This window comes from Maniola hyperantus, chromosome 18, assembly GCF_902806685.2.
Source record: "Maniola hyperantus chromosome 18, iAphHyp1.2, whole genome shotgun sequence".
In the NCBI taxonomy this organism is placed as follows: domain Eukaryota; kingdom Metazoa; phylum Arthropoda; class Insecta; order Lepidoptera; family Nymphalidae; genus Maniola; species Maniola hyperantus.
The window spans coordinates 5,406,523-5,429,794 of NC_048553.1; the positions used below are offsets into that span (position 1 = coordinate 5,406,523).

Sequence of the window (23,272 nt, forward strand, 5' to 3'; positions counted from 1 at the left end):
GTTTGCATTCCACATTGCATTCAGATGTGTACTTCCGCTGTACCATACGTGCATGTTGCAACCAGACGTCGCATCTGTGCTTGCTCGGCTCCATTTCATAAAAGTCGTCGTCACAATACCACGCCGCTAGCGGCTAGTCGCGTGTCGATAGACATCGAGCGTTTATCAATCTGTATTTAATAAACCGGTTCCAGTCGCCCCGCAACACAGTACAATACAAGCCGCGCGTGGAGATTAATGTGTAAGTCATTCGTGACTAGTGAATTTAGTGAATGTTCAATGATAGGAATAACTCACGTACATTTGAACGCTGCGTGATTTATATTAGCGGTAAACTGACATAATTAATATAATATGTACTTCTAATTCTTCTATTTTTAGTAAAAAATATTAAAGTTTGAGAGGAATCAGAAACTATGGAGAACGGAGCAACGAACGGCAACTCTTCGGAGTTCTTTAACCTCAAGGAAATGCCACATATAATTAAACCTCTGTAAGGAACATTAAAATACTATTTGATTAATTTTGTCGGGATACCATGGGTATTTTACTCATGAGAAATGCTTAAGTATTCATTTATTTCATTCATTGAATAATATAAATTCTATAACTTTTTAGGGATAGAAAACAAAAAGTTTACGAAAATATATTAAGTGTGATAGGAGATACCCCATTGGTAAAACTATCTAAAATACCTAAGGAGGAAGGTGTACAATGTCAAATGTGTAAGTATTTTCTGACTCGTTTTATACTGAGGTACCTATTTACTACATAGGTACGGTATTTTACACCAAGCGAGTAAAATCGCAATAAGCAATCGAAAAATGTTAATTTCAGTTTATAAAATAATATAATGAATTTTATACATTTTAAAGATTTCAATTTTTTATCTGTTCTACAAATATCCAAAACGCATGACACCGTAGCCGCCATGTTAATTCCGACTGTGACGTCACATGGATTGACGTTGTAATGTATTTCACTAATAAGAAAACACGTCTGTTGCTTACAAATCCGTGTGACGTCATCACAGCTCATGAACCTAAAAGGATGGGTATAGGTAGCGTTTTTGCGACGAAATTTGAAATGCAAAATTTAAATGCATTTTTATTGCACTTATCGATTGAATAAATTTTTTGCAAATTTTTTGGTAGTTTTGGTATTTTATCACTTTATGACATCAAATTAATACACTTTTTATGAAAGGGTAAAATACCCTATTATAAAGGTGGCACCTATTGAAAGATGATTAGGATTTAAAATTACTAAAATGTTGCAGATGCAAAATGCGAATTCGTAAGTCCAGGTGGTTCAGTGAAGGATCGCATTGCATACAGGATGGTCCAAGATGCTGAAAGACGGGGAGTTCTTATTCCTGGAAAATCTGTTATTATCGAACCAACTTCCGGAAATACTGGAATAGGTTTGGCTTTGGCATCAGCTGTTAAAGGTAAAGTCATTATTATATTTACATTATAAGTAGGTACATAACATATATATATTACAAACTTATTTATAAAATAAAAAAATCAGCCAAAGATGCCCTCTGTTACAAATCTATGCTGTGAAAATTTCAACTCTCTTCCGATTGCGGTTCACGAGATACAGCCTGCTGACAGACAGATACATTATGGACGGACAGCGAGGCGGAGTAATAAATTGCAAACTTCATAATATTGTTACGTCAGTATTATCAATGATCGCAATTAAAATTACATGTTATTATGACATTTTCCTCAATCCTAGTTCTGTTATCGCCCACCTCACCATATTTTTAACTAAAAAAGGCATCTAGCCTATCCATTATATTATTATACTCGATGATACCCGTAACTTCAACCGCGTGGATACATGTTTTTTAATTCCGCGGGAACTCATTGAGTTTCCGGAATAAAAAGTAGCCTTTATTATGTTAAATCAGGGTATAAGCTATCTCCATTCCAAACTTCAGGCAAATCCGTCCAGTAAATAATAATGATAAATAAACACACACACACATACAAACTTTCGCCATTATAATATTAGTGTGGTTATAAGCCGTTGTCGTTTTTAGAGTTCCGTACCTCAAAAGGAAAAACGGAACCCTTATAGGATCACTTTGTTGTCTGTCTGTCTGTCTGTCGGTCTGCCAAGAAACCTACAGGGTACTTCCCGTTGACCTAGAATCATGAAATTTAGCAGGTAGGTAGATCTTATAGCTGACATTTGGGGAAAAATCAGAAAACCGTGAATTTGTGGTTACATCACATAAAAAAAATTAAATTTTGTGGCCATGAACTAATAATTAGTATTTTCAATTTTCTAAGTAAGATAACTATATCAAGTGCGGTATCATATGAAAGATCTTCATCTGTGCATTCTAAAACAGATTTTTATTTATTTTTATGTATCATTTGACGACCTCCCTGGCGCAGTGGTGAGCGCTGTGGTCTTAATAGTGGGAGGTCCCGGGTTCGATTCCTGGCAGGGGTTTGGAGTTTTATAATTTCTAAATTTCTGGTCTGGTCTGGTGGGAGGCTTCGGCCGTGGCTAGTTACCACCCTACCGGCAAAGCCTGTTGAGTTTTATTGTATATTAGTTTTTAATTTACGGATCATTAAAATGAAACCATTTTACTTGGCGTCCAATAGACCACAGACAACTTTATTTTTCTTAAATATCTTAAACTAACTCTTTACTCTATTACCATAGATTCGCTTAGATAGACTAGATATTTTTAAAGGCAAAGGAAATAAATTAATTTCTATCACACTCCCCTAATTTTGTTTCCTTTGTCTTTTACACAATTTTCTTTTTTAACACAAAAACAATTTTTTTCTTTTATACTAAGTTACACAGAAATTACTTATTCAAAATTTTAACAATGTTGGTTTTTTCACTTATTTATTAAATGACAATTATATAAACAAAAAGTTGTTTTATTTTCCTTATACATAGTTTTTAGTTTAGTTACTACATTTACTAAGTTATTACTTATTACTAAAACATTCTTAAGATAAAGTTATACAATTTTAGATTAAAACAAAAGTTATATAGAATTCCTACTTTGAATTAAGTTTTAAGCAATATTTTTAAATTTTAAACACAGAATTTAATTTATACAACAATCTTATTAGCATGATAATTAAATTTGATTCTGGTTAGTACTTTAGTAAAAATGTCAGCTGTTTGTTCACTAGTTGGACAATATTTTATCATCAGATCACTGTTTTTCACTTTTTCATGGATAAATTTGAATCGAACGTCTATGTGTTTGGAACGTCTATTTATAACTCCATTCTCAATTAGTCTAATTGCACTTTGATTGTCTATAAACACTGTCACTTTAACACTAGTTAAGTCCAAGAGTTCTTGAATCACTGATTTTAAGTATAATAGTTCTTTGCAACATTCAGCTGCGGCAATGTATTCAGCCTCAGTGCTAGAAAGTGCTACTATAGGTTGACGTCTCGTGCACCATGTTACTGGGCAGTTGCTCAGGAATATTATATATCCCGTTGTGCTTCTCCTTGTTTCAGAATCTCCAGCATAGTCTGAGTCACAATATGCTGTTAGTTCGATATCTTGTTTCTCTTTCTTGTAAATAAGACCTTTCTCTTTAGATCCTTTGAGATATTTCAATATCTGTTTCAAATTGTGTACATCTTGATCGGTTGGGTTTTCTACTTTTCTGCTGCAGTAGTTAACAGCAAAACTTATGTCGGGTCTAGTTTTATTTGAAATGTATGTTAAACTTCCGAGTAGTTCTCTGTAAGGAAATTTAGTGTTCTTTGGTGATTCTATTACTTTACTCGATTCTATTGGTATCTGTGATATTTTTGTTTCCATCATATTATAATCGTTTAAGAGGTTTTCTATAAAATTTTCTTGTTTTAAGTTTAACTCATCTTCCTTTTGTATTATTTCCATACCAAGGTACTTTTTTGGGTTGTTATCTACTTTAGTTATAAATCTGTTTCCTATTTTTCTTATTATTGTGTCTATTTCTTTTTCATCTTTCCCAATTACTATTCCATCATCTACATGGATGCCTAAAAATATTGAATTTTCCTCATTTTTGAAAATACATGGTTCTGTTTTAAGTTGTAATAAACCTTGACTGTTCAAATAATTTGTAAATGTTTTATTCCACTTAAGAGGAGCTTGTTTCATGCCATACAGGGCTTTCTCTAATTTGCATATACCGTTAATATTCATTCCCTCAGGTGGATACATATAGATTTCTTCATTGTCCAATCTGCCATATAAAAATGCAGTTTTAATATCAAATGTTTTGATTTTTAAATTGTTTAGAGCAGCAATTGCTAAAATCATTCTTAAAGGACTACTGTTTATTACTGGACTGAAAATCTCATTATAGTCAATTCCCTCTCTTTGCTCAAATCCTCTGATCACAAGACGAGCTTTGTATGTGCCATCATCTTTAATCTTTAATACCCATTTATTACTTAGAATCTTTTTTCCTTTAGTCTCTTCTTCACTTACAATTTTCCAAACTTCATTTTTAATCAAAGAATTCTTTTCATCTTCAATAGCCTCTTGCCATTTATGTTTGTCTTTACCACTAATTGCTTCACTATATGTAATCATAACATAATCTTCATATCTTTGCGGTGGTTTTCGTTGTCTTTTACCTTTTGAACTTTCTGTATTGTCATCATCCTGATTTGTATCTGTTATGTCATCGGGTATATTTATTTCTTCTTCATTTGTTTTTGGTTCTTCTTCATATATTTTTTGGATTTCATTGTCTGTTTGTGTCTGTGTTGTTTCATTGTTCTTAGTGTTTTCTTCATTCATAACTTCTTCTATTTCTTTTTCCATATTTTCTTTATTTTGTAATGAGCTATGAGTTAATTCAACTATATCTTCATCATTTTCTAGGTTATTACTTTTTACTTCTTTTTTGCTTTGAACAAATTTGACATCTCTTCTTATTATTATTTCTCTGTTTTCAGAATTCCAGAGTCTATATCCAGTCGGATCGTATCCAATCATTATAAGTTTTTCACTTCTCTCGTCTAATTTTTTTAGGGGTTTTAATATTTTTGTATAGACTTCTGAACCGAATATTTGAATATTTGTCACATTTGGTTTTTTATTTGACCACATTTCTATTGGAGTTAGTGTTTGATTATCTCGTGGAGTTCTGTTTAACAAGTAGGTTGCTGACAGTACAGCTTCGCCCCACATTTCAAATTCTAGGTTAGATTCATATAGCATAGCTCGTGCTTTCTCCATCAAGGTGCGGTTCAAACGTTCAGCTTTGCCGTTAAGTTGTGGACTGTAGGGTATTGTATAGTCTATTTTTATACCTTTGTTTTTACACCATTCTTTCAGGTTATTACTAGAATATTCTCCACCACCATCGCAGCGTATGATGCTGATTTTTTGGTTTGTGTGTCTTTCCATTTCTTGAACGTATTGTTTTAAATACATAAATACTTCACTTTTATTAGATAATAGATAGACTTGAGTATAATTTGTATAGTCATCAATAAATGTTAATATATATTTCTTTTCATCCCACGTTATGGGTGAAATCGGCCCACACACATCTGTGTGTATTGTATGTAATTTTCTTTCAGATTTTTGTCTAGTATGAAATGGTATTCTTGTTTGTTTTGCCTTCATACATATGTCACAAGTAGAGGTAAGTGTATCTATTTCCTGACTTGTTATATTTATGCCATTTACTGATTTAATAATATTTTTCAATGTTTCTTTTCCAGGATGGCCATATCTACGGTGCCACTCTTCAGCTGTTTCTTTTTTATATGAAATCAAGACATTTTCTTCAGTATTTGTGTTGATATTTATGTTATATAAACCTTTAATATTTTTTTCGCCTTGTAGTATTATTTCATCGTCCTTTTTAATAATAACATTATCTTTTGTGAATATGACAACTCCGTCTTTCTCCGTTATAGCATTAACTGACAGTAAGTTTTTTTCAAGTTTTGGAACATAAAGCACATCATCAAAGTTGCAGTTTTTAGTTTCTATTGTGCCTATATTACTTGCTGTTATTGTGTTATTCTTTTCTGCGGTTTTTATTTCTATTTCACATTGTTTTTTATTATGTAATATTAAGTCGTTATTTGTCATGTGACTGGTACAGCCTGAATCGATTATGAAATTTTCATTGACGGCCAGAAAAGATACTTGTTTCTTTTTCCAGAAGCAATCTTTTTCTTGATGATTGTTCTTCTTACAGACAGTGCAAAAAGGTTTCTTGTTTTTATGAAAGCAGTCTTTTTCTAAGTGATTATTTTTATGACAAAATTTGCAAGATTTGAACTTTCTATTGTTATTGTTTTTATTATAGGCTTTAAATGCAACATTTTCAGTATTATTCGTGTTTGACAAGCGCTTTTCTTCAGCTAATATTCTTGAAATTAAATTGTTAATAGTTTTGTCAGAGGTTATAGTTGATTCCCATGCTGTTATGAAGCTATTGTACTGCTCAGGTTGTAATATGTACGAATTGACAGTTTAAACGTAGCATGTTCATATTAGCTGTAACATAAAAATGCAACTCCTCAATATATCGAAGTAGGTTGCCTGCACATCGGATTGAAAGAGAGGTGATGCAAAATTATGTAGGTTAGGTAGTTAAGCAATAAGATTTAAACAATAGTATGTAAGATTTATTTATTGTTATTGTTAGTCCATAAGCGAGAGTAGATCATAAGCCGGCTCTCAATAAACATCTTTCACCGTTGCCGCATTTAATTATTACCATACGGCCACAACATATCTCATGGCGACCCTTGCCAGTCGGTGCATGCCTAATCTAAGTGCGTGCACCGGCTGGGCACCGATCAAGAAGAAGACTACACAATTTTCTAAAGAATATCAAGATTCAAGACTCAATTAAAACAAAAATAAGAAAATAATTCTACGTCCTGTATTAAAAATCAAGAAAAACTAACATCAAGAAACACTAACATCAAGAAATAAGCCCAAAAATGAATCGCTTATGAACAGAAGACATCTCAAGCTTCATTGATCGGCCCAGCATCATCGTGCGTCCAGGGTTATCCCGGCCACAACTAGGAGGTGTCCAGGGTATTCCCGGCCCAGTTCGAGGAGTCCAGGGTTTTCCCGGCCCACTAAGATGCAGTAAAGAAGAGGCGCAGACTCCAGACCTCCGGACCTGATGACCAAAACCAGTCCTGATGACGACGGCGACTACACGGCGGTCACGAAATTGACTATTGAAATGCGTCGCTAACAGTTAAAGTAAGTGCAATTTATCTCTCGTAATGGGCAAATAGGTAAAATGTGTAACAATTGAAATTTTTTTTTGGATAGATAATTTAATTTTGTACGTATAGGTTAAGAGAATATTGGTTTTTTTTTTTAAATAAATAATACTTGCTCCACTATCTACTAATAAATTCCGTTCGTGCTTTATTTGTAAGATTTTATATAGTGTGTAGGATAGTTTAAAATAATAATGGATAATTAATAAATGAATAAATAGATACTTACTTCTTTCGTAAATATTCGGTGTTAAAATCGAACTATAATAATTCAGAGAATTATAACGGTGTCATCGCGTGGTCAACGACACACGCGTACCCGAACATTTTGTATTGTTATACGAGACAATGGTTTTGCTCGAGATGTAATTTGCAAATACAAGGAAATGAATATGAAATAAGGAGAATTTTTTCCCCTACAGACGTTTTTCGTCTAGTTTCGTGCAAGTTTTGACGATGTAAGACTATACCCGGCTTTGACAAATTAGGACTCTGCAAACCAAAGGCTTGATCACCCTTCGGCTGTAGAAGTGCTATAGGTATAAAATATACAATATTTATTTTGGGATTGAGACATACTGACGTAGGAAGATGATTATTATTTATTTATTTGGACGCGATGTTTTGCGCATATTTAGTACCTCCTCATTCAACTATATATTTGTCTAGACTCTTGATCATTATCTACCGCGCTGGTGTTAGTGAAAGACCTAGAATTTTTATGAAAAGTTGAATGTTATTGAAATACTTATTGAAAGAAATAAGTTTGATGAAGACTATAAGTCTTATGAAAAATGCTTGCAAGCATGTTATGTTAAATATTTATTAGGAGAGAGTACGCGCCGCGTTTGTTGATTTGTTTATTTGTTTATCTATTTGTATTATGTGAAGAAGTAACTTGAAAGGAAGATGAAGACTAGGAGAGATTTATTTTGACTGTCCAGGAAATATAAATACCTGAGATGTTTACTTAATAATAGGTCTTACGACGATGCTAAAACGACAGCTGTATACTTATGATGACGACTATTTGATAGGTTATAGAATCTTTTGAAGTCGATTTGTGAAATCGATACCTCAGCTTATACATATCTAATACCTATGATGCTATTTTGAGATTATTTTATTACATATGATGGGATTTTTCGAAACTTTTGTAAAAGTTAAATCCTTGACTGCACTTAATAGATTACGATTTTTCTATTTATAAGTAAGGTTGAAAGTATGCCCATACGAAGTAAGAGATAAGATAAATTGCACTTTAAGCACAGGAAGTAACTAAAAAAAATGTTTCCTTACATAATTTAATTTTATTTAGCATTAGATTTTATTTTTGTGATTGTCATCATCTTTTCTTCTGATTCGATGTAGCGTCTAACATTTTTTTTCTTTTAAGGGGAGGGGTAACCGCATACATTTTCAGGGGAGTTGTAATATGTACGAATTGACAGTTTAAACGTAGCATGTTCATATTAGCTGTAACATAAAAATGCAACTCCTCAATATATCGAAGTAGGTTGCCTGCACATCGGATTGAAAGAGAGGTGATGCAAAATTATGTAGGTTAGGTAGTTAAGCAATAAGATTTAAACAATAGTATGTAAGATTTATTTATTGTTATTGTTAGTCCATAAGCGAGAGTAGATCATAAGCCGGCTCTCAATAAACATCTTTCACCGTTGCCGCATTTAATTATTACCATACGGCCACAACATATCTCAAGGTAATGTGGACAGAATTTTTGAAATGAGCATGTTTTCATTTATTTGTTCACCAAGACAATTCAGTTGGTATGCTATGTTTTCAAGCGAGCTAATATGGAAGGTCATATCATGTTGTTTGTTATAAGAATATTGGAAGAATTCTTGTAAAGTATTACATTTTTGTTGGTCACTTTTCTTTTCGAAGATAAAGCATAGCTTGTTATACATTTGAGATGCAGTACTGCATGATAGTAATAATGGTAGGTGTTTACGGTCAACTGTACTGGTGATAATTTTTTTAGCTTGGGCATCTTTTTTTATTTCTTCTTTGGAGGTGTACGTTTTGTCTGTCGGATCAAGTGTGATTTCATACAAATCAGTACTTCGGAGATGAATATCTATTTGAAATTTCCATAAGGTAAACGTTTTTTCATTTGTAAGCCTTTGTATACGAGAAATTTCGTCTTTTTCCTCCATTTTGGTTTTCACGAGTTTTCACAACTCACAACTTTTTCTTACACAGTTTTATGTTTATTATTTTTACGGTATAGGTGTTTTATTATTTATTTTTACGTTTATCGGAACCACTGGTCTGCTACCATGTTGAGTTTTATTGTATATTAGTTTTTAATTTACGGATCATTAAAATGAAACCATTTTACTTGGCGTCCAATAGACCACAGACAACTTTATTTTTCTTAAATATCTTAAACTAACTCTTTACTCTATTACCATAGATTCGCTTAGATAGACTAGATATTTTTAAAGGCAAAGGAAATAAATTAATTTCTATCAAAGCCGTGCCGCCAAGCGATTTAGCGTTCCGGTACGATGCCGTGTAGAAACCAAAGGGGTATGGGTTTAACAAAAACTGCCATACCCCTTCCAGGTTAGCCCGCTATCATCTTAGACTGCATCATCACTTACCACCAGGTGAGATTGCAGTCAAGGGCTAACTTGTATCTGAATAAAAATATAGTTATAAACATAGTTTTTGAATTATCCTGCAAAATGTCGTAAAATACGACTGGAGTACGGAACCCTCATTGCGCGAGTCTGACTCGCACTTGGCCGGTTTTTTGGGCATAATAATATTATTTTTAATTCATGCAATGTCATCGTCATAAACTCATAACAGCTTATAATTAACTAATTATACTTATACATTATAATTTTTCCATAAAAAAAATCTATTTTTTTGTGCAAGTTTAATCTGGCAATTTAAGGTATAAAGCTGGTACATAAGAATAAGAATTTACTGCCAAAATCGCCCGGACTCTCAAATCAAAACTATTACCTTCCTGATTTTGGCAATTTTTGTTAGGATACCGATGTATTATTGTACTACCGGAAAAGATGTCCGATGAGAAAGTGAACACGCTGTTAGCCTTGGGCGCAGAGATCATTAGAACACCAACGGAAGCTGCGTCCGACTCTCCCGAGGGTAACCTCTTGGTTGCACGAAGACTTTCCAAAGAAATTCCCAATGCAGTTCTGCTGGACCAGGTAAAATTTATTTAAGCCTGCAATAGTAGTAGGTACGTACATTGACATAAGCATATTGCTCTTTCAACCGCGCCGAAAAGGCAAATAAAATAAATATAGCCCATAATATACGAAATTCTCATTTGAGTGTCTCAAATAATTATTTTTCGTCGAGCAATTCTGAGCTAATAAGTTCTCCACTCTGTAAAGCTTTAAAATTAAAAATAGTAGAACTATTGAGTGGTCAAGAAAAGACACCGGCTGAATAGCTAAACAGCACTGAGGCACGAAGGTAAGGTAGATACCACTGCCAATTCCATCTATGTGCTGATACCGTGATGTAGGTCAACATTATAAAAACGAAATGTTTTTTTTAAATCTTTATCAACGAAATGAATAAAAAACAAGACATGACGTATTAATATTTATAGCTTTACCTATTGTAGTTTACAGTTTACCTGATTCATTGTTAGTTTTGAAGATGTAATCCACTTCACATTCAAGTGTTAATTTATTTAACCTCGCATGTAAGTCGCTCTTCCGTTGTCAAAACTAGCTTGCATTTATAGATAAACATAATATTGAACATGATAAGAGAAGAATATTTTCCAGAACGATAGACTGCGCAAATGTAAACTAAGTTTTCGCGATCAATTGTTATTTTATGTAGGTACCTACTTACATAAAATAACAATTGACCTTGAAAATGAACCTAAGTAGACTACTAATCTACCTATCTACCTTCATTAGATATGTTATAGCATTTACTTCAAGGAAGCGTGATTGGTTTATTAAATAGACTATACGAGGTAGTTTCCTAGCTAGCATAGCATAGCACAGTCATATTTATTATTTAGGACACCTAAGTTTATAAACATGATAAGTTAACTAAGAATCACAGTAAAGTGAAATCAAAAATTTATTTGATGTAAGTAGCAACTGGACAACTAGTGTCTCTAGGTAGTACGTGTACGCATCGATGTCGAGTACGTGACTGACCACCACTAGCACTGGTTTGGAATACGGATTCTACTAAGAGCCTGCAAAAATATCAGCAGTTGTTCTTTTCAAATCATAAAAGTTACTATCATGTTACAATAGTATCAATGCAACAATTCATTACACTTATCTGAATCGTAGATTACTGAAAAGCTCAGCTTTTTGCTTCAACATAACTTAGTCATTTAGGAATTCATCAATTATGGTAGGTGTATAGCCTGGATTTAATAAAGTGTGTTTATACTTTTTACACAATGTCTAATGGCAAATCTAAAAGTTCTTTCGTACCTACCAAAGTCATTATAAAAGCAAATATACTCAGCCCCACAGATTTCTGTACTTTACGCAGACATCTAGTCTGTAGACTAAGGTGATTTTAGTTAATTATTAGAAGACACAAATCATTTAGTTATCTAACCTAAATAACTTATTAAACTTGCACTTATTTTCGAAATGAAATAATCATTTTTCTTCAGTACAACAATGTATGCAACCCACTGGCACACTACGACGGGACAGCAGAGGAAATCCTCTGGTCACTGGACGATGACGTCGACATGGTTGTCATAGGCGCCGGGACGTGTGGAACAATCTCTGGAGTTGCTCACAAAATTAAGGAGCGTTGCCCTAAATGTGTCGTGGTGGGCGTTGATCCTGTTGGTTCTATCCTCGCGGAGCCTGAGGAGCTTAATGTGTCAGATGTTCAGATGTACGAGGTAAGTTTATTTTTTATGAATATGATCGACAAGTAACATACCTATTACCGCTACGAAAAGAACGGAACTTGTTTTAATGACTTTCACTATAAACATTAATGTAGATACCACCTATAACATAACATATAACAATACCCACTAGAGTCTAGTGAATATACACTAGTTCTGTTAATTTAAAAACGCGGGATTTTTTAAAACTTAAATCAACACGAACGAAGTCGCGGGCATCAGTAAGTCAGTTTATAAACTTTATCGTTTTTGTAGACTTTTGCTCTTTGAGCCCTTAAGAATAATGGCATACCTACAATCTACATGCAATGTTTTTTATTCAGTAAAAATTCAATAATTTTATTTTAATATAGGTAGGTATGTAAAGTATTGCCGATTCGTTGAATCGAATTGATAACGGTTTTAGGGTTTCGTAGTAAAACTTGGAACCCTTATATGTTTCATAATAAAAATACACAAACCAAGCTATGAAATATGTTTGAAGTAAACTCGGTATTTTTTCAAGACATAATATTATGCAGTGCTGATCACAGACTACAGTGTACAAAGGGAGAAAGAAAAACGAAGAAGAACTTTGTGTGTCGATAAGAGCCAATTTGGCAAAGTAATTCAGGAAAACATTGTGCAACATAGCTCTGAGCAAAATTGTTTCTTTTCAGGTGGAAGGAATTGGGTACGACTTCCTGCCGCGTACTCTTGATAGGAAAGTAATAGATAAATGGATCAAGACAAACGACTGCTGTGCGCTCCAGATGTCAAGAAGGCTTATCAAGGAAGAAGGCTTGTTATGTGGTAAGTACGCATACCTACAACTTTTTTCGGCTTTGGACATAGCAAAGTATCCTGGTCATAGTCTTAGTTACATGAATCTCACTCAATAGTGGCGTAAAAGCTGTGTGTAAAAGTATGGGCATCGCAGGCACCTTTCTATAGTCTGTAGTTTCGCTGAATTAAGGACTTGACATGGACAATGCAGTGATCCTATAAGATACGGGTTCCTTTTTTCCTTTTGAGGTACGGAACTCTACAAATCATGGTAGCCGGATTTATAGTGAATATCTATGACATCACAGAACGTATCATATGCTTAATTGATTAAGTTTTTAAGTGTTTTTTAATCCATAAAATTTAAAAGACGCAGTCAGGATTTTGTAAAATAAGAAAGCATGTAGGTGAAAAAAACTGATTTAGATAGAAGTACTATAGATAGCTACTTTTATTTTGTAAAATGAACATTAGAAATAAAGCATTTTAGCTGCATGGGTGCATTTGTCACGCTTCCACTGTGCAACAAATACTATACCTACAAAAATTTATTACGTAAACTTAAAAATAGAGAACGCTACGAGTGTTCCAAACCGTAGGTCTGAAAAGAGCGTACACAAACTCCGCTGTGGAGTTAAATACTCACTGATTTGGTATGGTGGGTATACTAACGTAATTTTTCAAAATTCTTGCACATTTACCTTCTCAAAACAAAAACACTCTGCCGTCCCTATAATTTATAATTAGTTAATACCCACAGTTAGAACTTTAGTTGATTTAGAACTTCTTACTGCAGTATCATTTCAGTGGTTCGTACCTCAGAAGGGAACCCTTATAGTTATAGGATCACTTCATTGTCTGTCTGTCTGTCATGTCTGTCAAGAAAACCTATAGGGTATTTTCCTTTGACCTAGAACCATGAAGGCAGGTAGGTGAGTCTTAAAGCACACGTAAAGGAAAAAATCCGAAAACCGTGAAATTGTGGTTACATCACAAAAAAAATTAAAATGTGTTCACTGTTCATGAACAAATATAATTAGCACTTTCAAATTAGATAACTATACCAAGTGGGGTATCATATGAAAAAGCTTTACCTGTACATTCTAAAACAGGATTTTATTTATTTTTATGCATAATATTTTTTGATTTATCGCGCAAAATGTCGAAAAAAATACCCGAGTACGGAACCCTCGGTGCGCGAGTCTGACTCGCACTTAGCCGGTTTGTTTTTAATAGCTAACCGATCAAGGACACCCTGTTTAAACCGGAACAGGAACTTTATACAACGGTAAAATGCGTATTTGTTTCGAAATCATTGATGGACTTATGATGTTGTGTTTATTACAGATAATGATCCGATCGATCGATTAGTAAATAACAAAGTTACTTCCAGCATAGCTAATCATTTAAGCCATATATCATTAAAATCTGTAGACATAACGGGCAAGGCCATACTTAATCTTGAGTTTAGGATTATCTATCGAAACATTAATAAGTAGGAACAAAAACACTTCATAATGACTAATTCATCAACACCGATCCTAATCCACTGAAATCGTCAACAAGGACATGATATTAAGGCCCTGCGGAAGACTATTCTACAACTATTTTTCATAACATACTAACAAATCATCATCAGCGGGCGATGAAGAAAGCTATGCTTGGAGTTTTTCTACCGTCTACGTGTTCAAATCAGAAATTAGGAGATCCGTAAGAGAACCAGAGTAACCGAGAGCTGATGTCAATTGGGTAGGGCACATACCTAGTTCTAAAAATCGATAGACGTTGGGGTCCCAAAGTACTAGAATGGTATCTTATCACCGGAAAGCGCAGCGTTGGAACTATGGAAGACCCTCCACTAGGTGAACCACGGAACAGAAAGAACAGAGGTGAACAGACGACATCAAACGAGTCGCAGGAAACCGTTGGATTTAGGCCGCGCAAGATCGTGGCGTGTGGAAGTCCCTACAAGAGACCTATGTCTAGCAGTGGATGTCTATCAGTTGATAAGGACAATGATATTATGTATGTAAAAAAGAAGTACCTACATAATTACGTTACATACGGAGACCTAATGTGGAGATGTGGATCACGCTTAGATAGAAACTTCACGGCGCGGCGGCGGTATTGATAATGTAATTAATAGGGACAAAATATCAAATCCTATTCTTTCAGGCGGCAGCAGCGGAGCAGTAATGTCGGCTGCAATCAAAGCGGCAAAGCAACTCAAGGCTGGCCAGAAGTGTGTAGTTCTTTTGCCGGATAATATCCGCAACTACATGACCAAATTCATTTCGGACCAGTGGATGGAAGCACGGAACTTTAAGCCTATCCCTAATAATGACGAGTTGTGGTAAGGGCAAATGCATTTTACTTTTTGGAAAAACGAAAATACTTGAAGTCTACGATTTCTATCACCAGCAAAACTTTCCAAATCCACACGGCTTAGGAGTGCAGTACCTTGTAGCATCAGGATTGAAGAGTTGGAATTCAATAATAAAGTCTATGCTTGGCATTTACAATATTGTTTCATCAGGAACAGTTCCTGAATCTCTATAGTTTAGGAGTGATGTACCCTGCATCATCAGGGTAGAGGAGTTAGGACTTGGAGTCAAAGCATGACATCGTTGCTTGGTGCCTACAATATTAATTCACTATGAACATTTCCTGAATCTTGAAAACAGGCAGGCAGTACCCTTTAGCATCAAGATTAAGGAGTTGGATCCAGAATTTTTTATGGGACCTCCACGGAAACTTCTACTGTTGATTAAAAAAATTGCAAATCGGTTCGAAAATGCGAAAAAATCGGTGTAGGTGCATACATATAAAAAACGTGCCAAATTGAGAACCACCTCCTTTTTGAAAGTCGGTAAAAAATTTATGCAAAAGTACTGCTGTACATCTGCGAAGGATCTAGTATTAGACAATTTTCATTTGAATTATTATATACTCCCTATATTATATATATTTGACGACCTCCCTGGCGCAGTGGTGAGCGCTGTGGTCTTAATAGTGGAAGGTCCCGGGTTCGATTCCTGGCAGGGGTTTGGAATTTTATAATTTCTAAATTTCTGGTCTGGTCTGGTGGGAGGTTTCGGCCGTGGCTAGTTACCACCCTACCGGCAAAGCCGTGCCGCCAAGCGATTTAGCGTTCCGGTACGATGCCGTGTAGAAACCAAAGGGGTATGGGTTTAATAAAAACTGCCATACCCCTTCTAGGTTAGCCCGCTATCATCTTAGACTGCATCATCACTTACCACCAGGTGAGAATGCAGTCAAGGGCTAACTTGTATCTGAATAAATAAATAAAAAAATACTATTTTTAATCGGAGGTCGGGGGTTCGATCCCGGGCACGCACCTCTAACTTTTCGGAGTTATGTGCGTTATAATTAATTAAATATCACTTGCTTTACCGTTGAAGGAAAACATCGTGAGGAAACCTGCATGCTTGAGTTCTCCATAATGTTCTCAAAGGTGTGTGAAGTCTACCAATCCGCACATGGCCAGCGTGGTAGACTGTGGCCACTCTGTAGTGAGCCGGCGATGGGTTGATCATGATGATGATGATGATACTATTTTTACCTACTTACTACCTACTTCGCGCGTTAAAATAAATTCTTATCAAATGAAACGCATTCATCATTCAAGTAGGCGCATTTACATTAGGCAAATCAATAGATTAAATACAGTGTATTATATTTTCTTCGCGATCAATCATGTAATATGACACTATGAGGTCATCGCGAGGTTAAATAATAATCAAGTCATTATTATAAATATTTGTAATAATTTAATCTCTTCGGGAAAAATATGTATCAATAAGGCATAATATTCTCATCATGTACGTACCATCTATTATGTATTCTGTTCTGTGTCATAGGTTTGATAGACCATAAAGAAATATTTATTTACGTACCAGATATAAAATAATATGAGCAAGAATATGAGATATGAATGACGTGGTGGAAGAATTTTTTAAAATCAACTAGCAGATGTCTGTAAAATCAATTGCATGCTACTTATAGGTGGTGGAACAAGCCCCTTTTGGAGAACATGGTACCTACTACAGTCAGCATCTCACTAAACAGTTCACCCTCTGACGCGATTGCAGCTTTACGGAAAAGTGGATCACCTCTGGTCACGGTCGTGGACAATAAAGGGTACCTATATACGTTTTCTCATAATTTTATTATTTTGATAGTTTTTCAAATATTTTAAACGTTTATCTATCTGTGTTTGTATATTTTTCATCTCTAGGTTTTTACACGGTTTTTAGTCCTTCGTAGTTCGTAGGCCTGTGGCAGGTAGGTTCGTAGGCCCTCAGACCAATAATAATATACCCCTGTTTCAAGTACATCCCCAATTCTGAACGAAGCTGCTCAATGTTTGAATTAATCACAGTTGTCAATAAAAAAATTGCAAAACAACCAATTTATTTTTAATCACCAATACATTTTCAGTTTAATTTTAGTTAAAAACAAAATTATTATGCTTTGGAATGCTGTTCTTGCTTTTACTGTTAATTATATACACATACATAGTTATAATATTTCTTCTTCATATAACAGAATCTGATTAAGTAATATGTAGGTGCGTTTATTCGATGTTAATCCACAAAACGAATATATAATAGTGTGGGTAAATCTTAAATTATAGATATATAGGTACCTATGTTTGTTGGAATAGACGTTGGGCAGTTTATATTAGCCATATTCTATTTTTTTTGTACCATAGTAGAACAATTATAAAAGGAATAGTTATAGTACGAGTCGAGTATATAAGCACATGTATCGACGTGGCATCGTATCTTAAAACTAAATGGCTCGTACGTTACGGCTTTGCCTACGTAGGTAAGAAGAACTGCTCCTACGGACCTACGGACAATTCTGCTGTGGCGTTATACGCCAATAACCAGAATTTAGAAAGATCGTCAAGTATAACTTTAGCTCATTTCTTTTAGATGCTTAACCGGAGTATTTACGGCGGACAATACGAGAAAGAGGCTTGCTAATATTCCGGGATCAAGTAAGGATGGTCTTGAGAAGTTGGTTGTGAAGAAGATTTATAAGGTTGATCTTTCGAACAACCCCACACTTGGCGCTGTGTCCCGGATGCTGGACATAGCGCCTTATGTCGTTGTCGTTAAAACAGGTATAACAACATTGTTCTTATCTAATACCTAAATCTTATGCTCGCGACTTCGTCTCCGTGGACTACACAAATTTCAAACCTATTTTACCCCTTTAGGGGTTGAATTTTCGAAAATCCTTTCTTAGTGGATGTCTACGTCATAATAGCTATCTACATGCCCGATCCGTTCAATAGTTTGAGCTATGCGTTGATAGATCGGCCAGTCAGCTTTTCTTTTTATATATCCATACTAATATTATAAATGCGAAAGTGTGTCTGTCTGTCTGCTAGCTTTGCAAGGCCCAACAGTTGAACCGATTTTGAAGAAATTTGGTACAGAGTTAGCTTACATCCCGGGAAAGGACATAGGCTACTTTTTATCCCGAGAAATCAAAGAATTCTCACGGGATTTTTGAATACCTAAATCCAGGTGGAAGAAGTCACGGGCATCATATTCTAGTACTTAATAAAGCTTTTAGGTAACATTAAGTAGTGTCTCTCTAACATCGTACCTAATTGTTGCAATATTATCTGGCAAAAAATATTGTACATCGACTTTTAGAAAGAGATAGCGGTATTGTAGAGCGTTCTCTCAGTCGTTGACACCGACAAAACGTCACATAGGTATGAGTGACCGAGACAATGCTCTACGAAGCCAAAACCTCTTTCTAATAGTTGATGTACAATATTTCATGCCTGCTTCTGTACTAAATATATTATACTCTCGCTATAGCCTATAATAATAAATTGTGCATAATAATATGTATTATATTTAACCGGCTTCCAAAAAATGAGGCCAATATCGACAGTTTGAGCTGTTCAGAAGTACATAACTGTGATTATCAGATCGTAGCTTTCGAAAGTCGGTGATAGGCCTCCATTTCGGTCATAGTCTTGTAACTTGTAATAAAACTAGCTGATGCCTGCAACTTCATCCGCAGGCTTTTAAATATCCCCTGTTTATTTTTTTGCGCAAGATACCTAAACAATTTCAGAGATTTGAGTAGAACCAAATTTGCATAAGACCAATGTATAACGCGTAAAATTTAACTCCTCACGCGCTATTTTAACTTTGTGTCAAATATCATGTCAAAAGTACGATTTGAGTCCTTATTTTAAAGGCGAATCGTACTTTTGGCATGACAGATTGACCCATGGAGTTAAAAAGGCGCGTGAGGAGTCATTTTGTACGGACTATATGTTTTTGCCTGATCTGTGCCCACTTTTAGGCTGAGATCTATAGAGCGCACGTTGACTTTGCTCAGACTTAAGAATGAGTTAAAACGATACACAATTATGGGAGAGATATAGCTCTGTCTCGTTTTAACTCCGTCTTAAGTCTAAGCAAAGTCAGAGTGCGCTCTATAGATTTCACCCTCAGTGTATTCCCTTATAAAAACCACTACCTATATTTCTGCAGAATCATCACAAAACACTCCGAAAGTCATTGGCGCAATCACATCAGACGATCTACTAATATTTATCAGTAGCAATCAACCGTCTACAACGACTGCGGAATCTGTAAGCGCCAAAATCCAAAATGGAAATGTTGCTTCTCCTGGTAAGAAGAGCCCAAAATCCTCATCAGATAACGTTCAAGCTGTGAAAGCAAATTCTAGCATCCCAGTATAAATGAAATATGTATAATTATTGTCAACCATACATTTTAGGACCTGCTGATCACACATTTATCCTGGCCATCCATAGTACAAGAAAATTTTCAATTTTTTCACAATGAAATTCAATTAATTGCATTGAATGCAGCAAGTCCGTTTGCTGCAGATCAGAGTGCTTAGTTGTATAGAATATCATACACGAGTGCAGAAATTCAGCTAGCCAGGCCAGATAATATGGCTTTGACATAAACTTTACTTTTGTGTAAATGTTTGGATTAGCATAGTGTGTCTGATGCTGAAAAATGTTACCAATTGGTTTAAACTACTATGCTTGTCAAACACCCAGTGCTGCAGGCTAAAAAAATAAAAGCTATGCTTATTGTAAAATTCTCACACAAAAACGAAACTCAAGTTACAATATTTTAACTTTACCTTTTTCTATGTGTTACCCTAACCTACCTAACTATGGTATTTTAAAAATATACTTTGTTACACATTTTTTAAATAATGATAGTTGTATAAATTTTTTTTATAGTCACATATTTCTGGTGGTGAAGGTAAATATTATGTCTCAGAACTCAAGAGCTTTATTTCGCATGAAACAATTGAACCTTTCTATTGAAGCACAAATTATTTTATAGTCACTTATAATTAATGGCAGCATAATGCCCAGTAATTACAGTAGCCAGCAATAAATATTGTACATTGATCTTTAGAAAGAGATTTTGGCTCCGTAGAGTGTTATCTCTGTCACTCATACCTATGTGACTTTCTGTTGGTCTCAATGATAGAGACAACGCACTATGAAACTGCTATCTCTTTCTAAAGGTCGATGTACAATATTTCCTGCCAGGTACTGTATGCAGAATATACCCAGTTAATTAAAAAAAATTGACAGCTACGTAATAAATGATATTTCTCCAATGGATATTTATTTATATTTAATAATAGACATTTCCCCAAATTTCTTAATTGTTTTGTATCATAATAAATATAATAAATCCATACTATGTATATATATCAGGGTAATTTTAGGATCATAATCTTATGCTTCACAGCAACCTAATTTTGGAAATTCATTTCCCTTTATTCTCATAATAAACTACAACATTAATAATAATAATAAATGACATGATAATTTGTCTGTATTAAGAAAAAATCCGTATTATCAGACTTAACTTAGTGACATAATACTGATCAAAAGATCATGATTAAATTATACTAAGCTAGTTTGTTATTAAATGATACACTTATGTACCTTGTAATAAATAAACTAATAGGTTAATAAACCAATGAACTTTTATTTATACAACCTTATCATATCAATAAAATTCTTATTTGATATTTTAAAATATCATCATGGTTGTGGTATCTTACCCAAATAATATTACTTGATGTAAATGTAAAAGTTTGGATATTAGTTTTGTTCCTCCTTCACATCAGTGACAAAACCAATTAGGCTGAAATGTGGAATGGAGATAGGATAGCTTATTATACCCTAAATTAACATATAGCCTACTTTTTATACTGAAAAACGGAGAGGGTCTAATAAAGAGTTTCTGTGGGCTTTTTAAAAGTCCTAAATATATCCACACAGATGAAGTTGTGGGCAAAATATGCAAGCCTTTATTAATTTGTTGAAGATTGTTCATCAATTCCTATCTGAAGGCTCTAGGACAAGGAAATAATACCTCTTGAAGGGCTATTTCAAAAAAAATTGTGTACTATGAAGCTGACAAAATGAATATGCCACTGGAAATCAAGTTATAAGCAAAAACTAGTTACAGCCTGCATTTTTAACCGACTTCAAAAAAAGGAGGAGGTTCTCAATTCAATTCAACTCAATTCAACTAACTGTATGTTTTTTATTTTTTTGGAATAACCAGTCTAGCACATAGTACTTGTGCAATTAAGGTTAATCTTGGGACCCGGATGTGACTGTAGTCCAATAAAATTCTATTTACTTACTTAAATAAATGTGAAATTGAAATTCAGAAGTCTAAAATCATCTAGATTATTTAATCATAATAATTTATAACAATTAGAGTACATTACCATTATACTGTGAAAAGCAACACTAAGGAGAGGGTGGTGGAGAACTCTGCTTGGCATTGGCAGCAAGGATGGCTCCCGGCGCAGGGTATGGCCTCATCTGATACAATGATCCTGATGCAGTTGTGTCGACACCCGTTTTAGCGTGGGCATCAAGTCCGGAGGACCAACTACCTCTAGGAATATCAGAGTATGAAGCTGGATCCATCGGGTCCAAGTCATTATCTTTGACTCTATGTTTCTTTTTATCTCTGTGGTGTACCATTTCCCGTTCCTTCTCCCTGCGCTCATGGCGTTTCTCTTTATGATTTTGCTGGGGCACTTCTTGGTCTGATGCTTCACTGCTCTCATCACTTTCGTCTCCCTCTCTCAAGAGTCTCTCCTCACGAAGATGCGCAGCACTCTCGCCTGGGGCAGCGCGAGGATGCGACGGCGGCAACCACGAGACTAGATTGTTATTGACGTTCCAAAAGTAAAAATAACCAGTTCCTTCATCGTACACTTCCTCCCAGCCCGCCGGCAACGGCCACAGTTCTAAGACTTTTCGCTTGTTTTCCAAATACTTCTCGCTAGGCGTAAGCTTTCCTTGTTTCCATGTTTTAACACAAACTTTCGAGCACTCATGATAGATATTGCTTTTATTTGGACAACCCTTATGTCCTTTTATCGGGTCAACATTTACCCCTTCTATACCTTCCCAAAAGTGTTCCTTAGGGCTCACCTCTTCGGGATTATTATCGTAATCTTCTGCTATAATCTCTTCGTTTGCTTGAACTAAAGGAGTATCATTGGTAGCATCATTTGTGGAGTTCGTTTGTAATATGCCTCGTTTGGCAAGACGTGCGGCCAGAGCAGGTGGTAGTGGCATGATAACGAATATTTTATGCAAAAAGCATGTTGTAAACTTACTAATATTGAAATACAGTGAAACTACTGATAGATATTGAACTCAATATTGAACAATTAATAATTAGGTTATTTTTCTACAACCGTAAACCATAGAGATAGGTAATCATTCATCTAAGCCGTAAACAGAACCTTTTATTTCTGGTCGGTGCAATGAACAAACTGTCAGTGTCAACCATAGATAGCACACTATAAAGTGTCAACTGTCAGCTCGTAGTGTTTCCACTTACGATTTTGTTCTTACTCTGGTAGGTACCCTAATAAATTCTATTTAAAAATTAAACCCTAAAATATTTAAAATATCGTGATTTAGGTGGGCGTTATTATTATGGGCTCCACTATAGAAAGGTTCACCACTATTTATTCACGAATATTATACTATATAGGTATAGCGGTAATATTCAGTGTAAAGAGGTTCATTTGCACTTTACATATCTGTAATTTCAAGTTTCGGAGACACGTATTTATAGACATTTATACAATTTTAAAATGATTAACATTATAAATAGAAAACACGATTACTACATAGATTTCGTTAATATTCACTGGAAAGAGATTAATTTGCAATGATCTTTACGTAATTTCTTAATTTCAAGACACGTATTCGCGTATTTTATACAGA

General features: G+C 34.7%; 2 protein-coding genes across 2 annotated transcripts; one reads left to right on the top strand and one right to left on the bottom strand.

Annotated features, from left to right (window-relative positions):
* The first annotated feature begins 105 nt into the window (after positions 1 to 105).
* On the top strand, positions 106 to 20,981 carry LOC138403532 (cystathionine beta-synthase-like). The gene is made up of 11 exons (XM_069504476.1): positions 106 to 241; positions 382 to 493; positions 619 to 725; positions 1,280 to 1,450; positions 10,296 to 10,477; positions 11,932 to 12,171; positions 12,840 to 12,972; positions 15,121 to 15,298; positions 16,972 to 17,106; positions 17,907 to 18,097; positions 19,497 to 20,981. Exons 2-11 carry the CDS (start codon positions 417 to 419, stop codon positions 19,706 to 19,708), a joined length of 1,626 nt encoding a protein of 541 aa, XP_069360577.1. The 5' UTR covers positions 106 to 241; positions 382 to 416; the 3' UTR covers positions 19,709 to 20,981.
* Positions 20,982 to 21,690: 709 nt separating this feature from the next.
* PQBP1 (poly-glutamine tract binding protein 1) lies at positions 21,691 to 22,794 on the bottom strand. The gene has a single exon (XM_034978438.2). It carries the CDS (start codon positions 22,610 to 22,612, stop codon positions 21,770 to 21,772), a length of 843 nt encoding a protein of 280 aa, XP_034834329.1. The 5' UTR covers positions 22,613 to 22,794; the 3' UTR covers positions 21,691 to 21,769.
* Positions 22,795 to 23,272: the final 478 nt, after the last annotated feature.